Below are 8,841 nucleotides of genomic sequence, written 5' to 3' on the forward strand. Positions count from 1 at the left end.
TGGGATAAGCTGTAGCAGTTGTACGAGGGCAAGAGCATCTCGAATCGGTTGTGTCTTAAGGAACAGGTTGTCTTGAAGAGCGTGTTTTAGACACGAGGATCAAGTTGTATCTTTCTAGACTGTGTTTTGTCCATGAAGACCGAGTTGTGCTTGGTGACCAAGTTGGAGTTGATTATAAAAGGTGGTAATGCCTTCATTTTCAACTCACCAGTTACAAACAATACACTTTAAGGTTTAGTAAGAGTCTTTGTAAGAGTGTACCGGTTTAAGAGAGAATTGTTAGAAAATAGTCAATATTATTGTAACAATTTGTTTTGTGATACAGTAGGCTCCTTTTATAGGCTCATGGTTTTTCTCATGTTTTGAATTGTTTACGTAAATCTTATATTGTGAATTATTCTTATTTCTTTACGGTTTATTATTGGGTTCGGTGGTGAGAATTAATTAGGCCCGTAATTTCCAAACAACAAATTTATGCATGTGATATATGATGAGAAGCAACCAGTAACGCATATATATACATATATATATATATATATATATATATATATATATATATATATATATATATATATATATATATATATATATATATATATATATATATATATATAGGGGCAGGATCAATGGGGAAGTAACCAATCGGGGGGAAGCGGGGGGAAGCGGGGGGAAGCAAAAAATATTTTTTTTTCGTTTTTTTTTTTGGATTTTTTTTCCGGCATCAAGATCACACGAAAATATGAACATTTAGAAGAGACACTTCGTGATGAATGTTATTATTTAGGCGGGAAAATGATCGACAAAAATAACATTCAAGATAATATTGTTCGTGAAGAATATGAACGTTTTTTTTTTCCATGTTTTGTGAAGTAAAATTTAGCCCGATTTAGAGTTTAGGGTTTAGGGTTTAGGGTTTGGTGTTTTGGGTTTATTCCATAAACCCAAAACACCAAACCCTAAACCCTAAACTCTAAACCGTTCGTGTTAAAAACTCAATCTAAATCCTAAATCTAAACCCTAAATCTAAACCCTAAACCCTAAATTTCTAAACCCTAATATCTAAGCCCTATAAACCCTAATATCTAAACCCCAATAGCTAAAACCTCAACATACACTCGAAAAACACGATAATTGTTATATATTACTTCTTCGAGCGTTTTCCCGCCAAAATAAAACATTTATCACAAAGTGTCTCTACTAAATGTTCATATTTTCATCCCATCTATAATGTTCGTGAACAAAGTTATTTCAAAAAACGAAAAAAAAAAGTTTTTGCTTCCCCCCGATTGGTTACTTCCCTCTTGATCCTACCAATATATATATATATATATATATATATATATATATATATATATATATATATATATATATATATATATATATATTGGTAGGATCAAGAGGGAAGTAACCAATCGGGGGGAAGCGGGGGGAAGCAAAAACTTTTTTTTTTCGTTTTTTGAAATAACTTTGTTCACGAACATTATAGATGGGATGAAAATATGAACATTTAGTAGAGACACTTTGTGATAAATGTTTTATTTTGGCGGGAAAACGCTCGAAGAAGTAATATATAACAATTATCGTGTTTTTCGAGTGTATGTTGAGGTTTTAGCTATTGGGGTTTAGATATTAGGGTTTATAGGGTTTAGATATTAGGGTTTAGAAATTTAGGGTTTAGAAATTTAGGGTTTAGGGTTTAGATTTAGGGTTTAGATATAGGATTTAGATTGAGTTTTTAACACGAACGGTTTAGAGTTTAGGGTTTAGGGTTTAGGGTTTGGTGTTTTGGGTTTTTGGAATAAACCCAAAACACCAAACCCTAAACCCTAAACTCTAAATCGGGCTAAATTTTACTTCACAAAACATGAAAAAAAACCCTTCATATTCTTCACGAACAATATTATCTTGAATGTTATTTTTGTCATTATTTCGACGGGTTCTTCAATGAATTGAAGTTTTTCATTGATTTGGATTTCATCCAACGGAATAGTGAGATCTTCTTTAGTAAAACATTTCTTCAAATTCGAGACGTGGAAAGTGTTATGTACCACCGCGAGTTGTTGAGGTAGCTCCGACACGATCTATAATCTTGAATGGTCCAATGTACCTTGGATTTAGTTTCCCCCGTTTACCAAATCGAACAACGCCTTTCCAAGGTGAAACCTTAAGCATGACCATTTCTCCAATTTCAAACTCTATATCTTTTCTTTTACTGTCGTTTTCCCGCCTAAATAATAACATTCATCACGAAGTGTCTCTTCTAAATGTTCTTATTTTCGTGTGATCTTGATGCCTGAAAATTTTTTTTTAAAAAAAAACGAAATTTTTTTTTTTTTTGCTTCCCCCCGCTTCCCCCGATTGGTTACTTCCCCATTGATCCTGCCCCTATATATATATATATATATATATATATATATATATATATATATATATATATATATATATATATATATATATATATATATATATATATAAACGAAAAAGTTTTTCTTAATTGTGGTTGCAAGTTATTTATGGATTGTTATATGTATAGATTATATATATTATTTACAATTAATATTATTATATTATAATGAAATGCCGCAATATATTAAGAATGGATTTAAATCAATCCATGATTTAATTACGTTCCAGTTATTAAGCATGTATGATTTTCATGTTTAGTCAATCATATACTGATCCTATTACATTTAAGTTAAATGTACTACTGAATTAAATATAAGTTATTAATGCATAGTCAATTACATATGAGTATCATGTATGGTCATTTACATATACTAATAGTCATATAAATATAACTTAACTATAGTGATATAAATGTACTCATAGTTATTTACATACATGATATAGTGTTACTGATATGAAGGTACTTATTTTCAATCTACTCATACTTTCTTTAAATATTACTGTACGTAATATATAATTTATATATAATTAAAAGATATCGATTGTGAGAAAAAAAAATTGTAGACATTAAGTTAATAACACTAGTCAAAATCACTTTTAAAATTTGTCAATATCACGAACTTTTAAATTCAAAAGAACTTTTAAACTTTGTCAATACCACGGGCTCTTAAACTTAAAAGAATCATTGTTTGAAAAAATCATTTAATTTTGCACGGTTATTTTACCCACTGTGCAACGCACAATTTATAAATTTTGCCAACATCACGAGCTCCTAAATAATTCTTATACTTTTCTTACTTTTTATTATCGTTATTTACATACCAATATGAATTGAAAATTACATTTTTTGCACTGATTTTTACACCCCCGTGCAACGCACGGGCTCAAAAAACCTAGTATATATATAAAAGAGAAAAAAAAAGCATAAAGTCAAAGTACAGGACTTAAGATTTCAATAGCAAGTATTCATTGATAATGACCATAAATTGAAGCATAATCAACACCAACCAACAACAAAAAAAGTCTCTCAAGGTCAATGTCTGAGTATAAAACAACAATGTCTCAAAAGGATCTTAAACCTATCATCAACTATTACAAAAGAGCTTGAATGAAATTCAGGATAAGTATATACAAGTACTAGTCATTTAAGATTTTACGGCATATTAGGTATACGCGAACCACAACTTTACTTTTTTCTATTAATTAATTAATGAACTCTGTTTACTTTTTGCTTCTTCGGTCCATTAGCATTCCCTAATACAGATTTTCCCTTATATTTCAGATCTTCGGCGCCAATCATATAAATATTTCCAGGTCCTGGTGAGCTAAAATCAGCCGGATTAAAGTTGACCGTGCACATCTCAGTTACTGACGAGTCAAATCTCGACCCAAACACTCCATTGATCTGTTTCTGTTTATACCGATCTTCAGTTGCATGCCATGGAAGAGGAAAAGTATTATATGAATCCCCAGGTCTGCAACCTCTTGATTTATCCTCTTGTGGTTTAGGTTTATGATGATAACCTTGTTGACCATGACCAGAACCCATGTTAATGTTTTGACCACTCTGAAATACGCTAGAAAACGATGTTACAGTGGGATAATGTACACCAGGTCTCAACCCAGAGTATGTAAAGTGAGGGTTTACCATCGGGTTCGTTTTTCCACTCATTGTTGACCTGCATTGACTATAACTAGGAGAAAGAGGTTTCGTTATCAGCTTTTGACTATCAGCACCGAATGGTTGACTTGACTTTCCTGCATCCATTAAGCTTAGCAATTGCATTGCGGGTATAGCATCATTAACATACGAAGAATCCATGGACCCCACGTGTTTTGGATTTTGTGAACTTAAAGGGTCCAAGTTGTTATAATCGTCAACGGCATTTGGAGCGACAACATTCAGATCCAAGTCCATCATGTTCTTACCCTTATCTTTATCCGAGTAATTTGCATATGCTTGACCATAAGGTATGCTGACTGCTTCATTTTGATAAGGACCGTTGTTGCAACTGTTATATGGTTCCAATAACTGCATATTAGTCGGATTGAAGACACGAGTGTAGGACCCACCTCTGTTATTGACATTAGATACATGATGATAGTGTGAATCATAATGTCTCTGAGATCCAGAATCCGACATCCAAATCCCATTAGACGGTTGTTTCTGACTCTGTCTTAATCCATCAAACATCATAAAACCTGGATTTCTCATATTAGTGGGACCCACATTTTCGCTACTTGGCCTTATCATGCTGAGATATTCATGACGCGATGATGACATCCCTTCGTTAATGTTAACATTACCAAAACCCGATACTACAATCGCATTGTGATCGCTAACGGGTAAAAATTGAGGCCTAACTTCACCTAAACTCCTCTCGTATTGATTTTTCGCCATAAGTTCAATGATTTCGCGCTCATCCGACCTCCCGATCGAAAACATATTCTCTTGTCGTTGATGATTATGAGGCCTTGTTGCCTCTGAGTACCCGTTGTTCCTCTTATGAGGATTAGAAAAATCCTATAAACAACATTAAAACTTAATCATACTCACATAATAAGAAAAATTTACGCATAAGCATATAACTTATTCATAAGTTAATTAGAAAATAATACCAGTTTCTGATGCCCAGAGCAACTCCCATACGAAAGCGGCTGCGTATACGGTCGATGCTCCTGTAAAACTGATGTTCTCGGAGGGTGTCTGTTGCTTACATCATGAACTGACCCTTCTTTCAAATTCGGATAATTACTCGATTCCCCCATTAAAAAACCGACTTTTCTACTATGATCTTGGTTTGGTGTACGATTAGGTACAAATGGTAGAGATCGAACTTGCTCTTGTGGGTCATAGTTTAACGATAGACCAAGCCCTAACTCTGTATCCGATTGACGATCCTTCATCCTCCTCGAGTCTTCCTCAAAAAATTTAGTTTTAGGAGATATTTTTTTAAAAGCATTCAACTTTTTGTCAGGTTTTGGTGGGACCATGAAGGTGGAGTAGTGCTCGGTTCCTCTGCCTTTAGAAACAGAATAAGTAGATGTAACCTGATTGCCTGTTTTGCCCATGTCATTAAATATCGATCGCCAAGCATTCATTGCATCACTCCCAACTTTACCAAGATTCGAACTTTTCGGTTTATTCCACTGAAACTTATTAACGGTTTCTCCATTTTCACTAGCTAATGGATCTCTAGTGGGGTCCACAACATTGTTTTTCGCAATTCCAACTGCACTCCCCTTTAAGGACTTCACTTTTATACTCTGATCATGATCCTGAACATGATGACTCTGAGTATGATCATGATCATGCAACACTTTCCGTTTTATATGAGATGAAGCTGCTCCTGCAGATGGAGAAGAATTTTCCTTTTTCTGATGTTGAATTTCCGGTTTTTTACACAATAATTCCTTCAATAAACGCACTTTTCGAGCCTTTCGACGTGGGTGTCCATTTGGGCAATCGTTCTGCTGACCAGATTCGATTTGTTGACTAACAAGACTAGTTATGGTCTCGTTCTCTATGCTTGTTTTTTGGTGTTCTTCGTGAGTTTTGACATCATTGCTCACTTTCTTTGCAGGTTCAGCAACATTAGTATTGACGGAATAAAATTTAGGGATCTCTTGAAAACCTTGAATATCCTCAGAAATTATTATTTCATCATTGTTCCTATCATCGACAGGTTTTGAACCTGAAGTACCCTCACCAAAAGGGATAATTGCACCTCCATTAAAATCTTGTGTAGTGCAAGACGCTGCACCAGGTCGGACCATACATTGATCACAAACAGAAACTAATGGTGTCTCGTGTGAAACGTTTGCAGACGCATTTGCAGTTGCGTTGTTCCGCAAACACCCTTGACAAGACCAATATCTAAAACAAGGGACGTCCATAGGCGGTAGTTCTTCGGTAAAATCTAAGAACGTACTGCTACCTTTTTCACGCATCCCCGCAACAAAACCTCTGAAAAAACCACATCAAATTTGTCAAATATGACATACACGTACATTTTGTCATCTAGTAGTACAAGCAGTATTAGTATAATGATAGACATGGAATGCGATATCGATCGGAGACAGTTAACTGAATACTAAACGATTAAATTGAGCTAAAACGATTAAAGACAGATGGAATCTGCTAATTGCAAAAATTAATCAGATTTAGACTGTAGACGGAAGTTGATTATCCAGCTTTTAATAATATTAAAAAAAAAACCACACAAGTCTTCAAAAGCTAAACAGTAGGTAGCAGCATACAGAAAGATGCAACAGATTAGCGTGTCTAAGCATGATTAAGCGCAATGCAAATGCAGTAATAAGACCGTATATATAGTCAGATAATTAACGATCAAAATGTTTCATATCGAAACTCCAATAATAGAACTTTATTACCTTATAGAAAAATGGCTACATTTTTGGACATCACCCTTCTCCTTTACAATGCCAAGCTTGATACTTAGTGAATCAATCTTCACGGTTGACCGGCTCGAGTTTATTAGAGATACGACGTTGTTTCCTTGAACACGACATTCCTCAATAATTCCACTAGCCTCTACTGAAACAATCCTTCGATCATCATTAACGCTGTTCATGTTTCAGATAGCTAGCTATCACTGTCACAACGATAGCACCAATAAAATGTGACGATTATACTCTCAAGACAAACTGTATATATTACTTAAACAAATATATAGCAATTAAATAACTAGAAATGATTTTACTCGAGTTAACGATTGGTCATAGTGAGCATACGATACAACATGCATGCAAAATTTCAATACAAGGAACTAGCAACTAATGAACCATACGCAAATAAGCAATCCACTGCAACGTAAACGATGACTAAAGCTCCTTTCAACTATGCATGGTCAAAAGTAACATAGATGGACACTTATAGAAATGATACAATATTAAAAACAATCACTTATTTAATCAAGAAACATCAAACAACTCATAACAACACCACTATAATCACATTATATCTCAGTCAAATAGTTTGACTACAGACTTCGGATGACACACAGGTTTGACTTGAACCTGATAACATTCCTTAAACTGAGATTCTAAGCACTAATAAAGCGGTCATACATGTTCAAACAGTTCACAATAATCACACTTTATAAACATAGCATGCAAACGATTTAATGAGCTCAGTTTAGTTTGTGTATTAAAGGTAATGCACAAATTAAACATCCATTAAAGTCAAAGTAAACATCAGTTACATAAGCTCAATTTAATAGCAGTCACACATATCTACACAATAGTAACAAACCAACAAAACTAGTTATCACATGTACGTATAAAAACCAGCATACAAATGATTAAACCGAAGGTCTATTACTGTAGGGTTTAGTTCAATTCCAATTACCAAACACAAAAGCTTGCAAATTTAACATCAAAATTGAAACTTTCTATTAGTTAATAGGATGAACTAACCCTAGAAATGAAATGGAACAGCAAGCTAGAAACTTTATGCTGAAACTGTAACCATAGATACAAAGCTAGATATAGTCAACAAATAATTGACATAATACATCATCAAGTCAAGCTAAAAATTAGGGTTCTAGTACCCTCGCCGCTACCACTAATAAAAAAGTAAATTAAAAAGGATAAAACTTTTACGTTTCTCGAGATAACCCAATTCAAAATTAATGTAATTTTATCCCAAATTTACATTCACCACACCTTTTCATCCACACAATTACATCCATATACACGATTTTAGGTTTATACAATTTGTTTAATTAATCGATAAGCTAGGATTAAAAGATAAGTAAAAGTTCATTATACATAGAATACAAACAAACCCCAGAAAGGATATAACTTTGTTCAACAAATCAAAGATTAAAGTTAAATAAAGCAATAAACTTTAATGAAAATGAGCTCAGATCATAAGCTGTGACCGATGAATTTATAATTTATAATACATAGAAAAAATAAAACAAAAAATTAGGAATACCGACAAATAGATCTGGACTCGATTTCATCAACCAAAATCTTTATAACAATAATCAAAAGATCCGTAATCAAAAACCGAATCTAAAAATTAAATCTTTACTTACCGATTTAGAGCTGATTTTGAGTATTTAGACCGCGAATCACCCGAAAACCCTAGTCTTCACCCACTTTAGGTTTCCGCGATTTATAGAGAGAGAAATAAACATATAGTGAGAGAAATGAGCTAGTGTGTTTTTGGAGAGAGAAACAGTGAGGTTTTATATTTATATATACAAATACGTTAAATGTAAAATTATTATAATAATAAAGTATTTTGTATATTTATAGCGATGGAAACACATACTGAAAGTGTAAAGAATGTGAAACGAAACCAATGAAAAGATGCCACGTCAATTAAATAGTTAGTGCTTATCGCAATTACCAAAATGAAAACCCTAAATGATTTCACGCGCTTAAGAGTCATACGCGAGGTTA

The 8,841-nt window shown here is 33.5% G+C and overlaps 1 protein-coding gene across 3 annotated transcripts; it reads right to left on the minus strand.

Moving 5' to 3' along the window:
- Positions 1-3,391: 3,391 nt before the first annotated feature.
- On the minus strand, positions 3,392-8,599 carry LOC139892720 (protein EMBRYONIC FLOWER 1-like). 3 transcript variants are annotated; one of them, XM_071875839.1, is made up of 5 exons: positions 8,472-8,599; positions 6,802-7,022; positions 5,026-6,373; positions 4,055-4,930; positions 3,392-3,973 (listed from the first exon to the last, which is right to left on the minus strand). In XM_071875839.1, the coding sequence occupies exons 2-5, from the start codon at positions 6,999-7,001 to the stop codon at positions 3,614-3,616; spliced, it is 2,784 nt and encodes a 927-aa protein (XP_071731940.1). In that variant the 5' UTR covers positions 7,002-7,022; positions 8,472-8,599; the 3' UTR covers positions 3,392-3,613. The 3 variants fall into 3 exon arrangements, with proteins under 3 accessions (XP_071731940.1, XP_071731938.1, XP_071731939.1); XM_071875837.1 differs by having other exon boundaries at positions 3,392-4,930; XM_071875838.1 differs by lacking the exon at positions 8,472-8,599 and adding an exon at positions 7,846-7,881 and having other exon boundaries at positions 3,392-4,930.
- Positions 8,600-8,841: the final 242 nt, after the last annotated feature.

The sequence above is a fragment of the Rutidosis leptorrhynchoides genome, chromosome 2 (genome assembly GCF_046630445.1).
Source record: "Rutidosis leptorrhynchoides isolate AG116_Rl617_1_P2 chromosome 2, CSIRO_AGI_Rlap_v1, whole genome shotgun sequence".
NCBI lineage: Eukaryota > Viridiplantae > Streptophyta > Magnoliopsida > Asterales > Asteraceae > Rutidosis > Rutidosis leptorrhynchoides.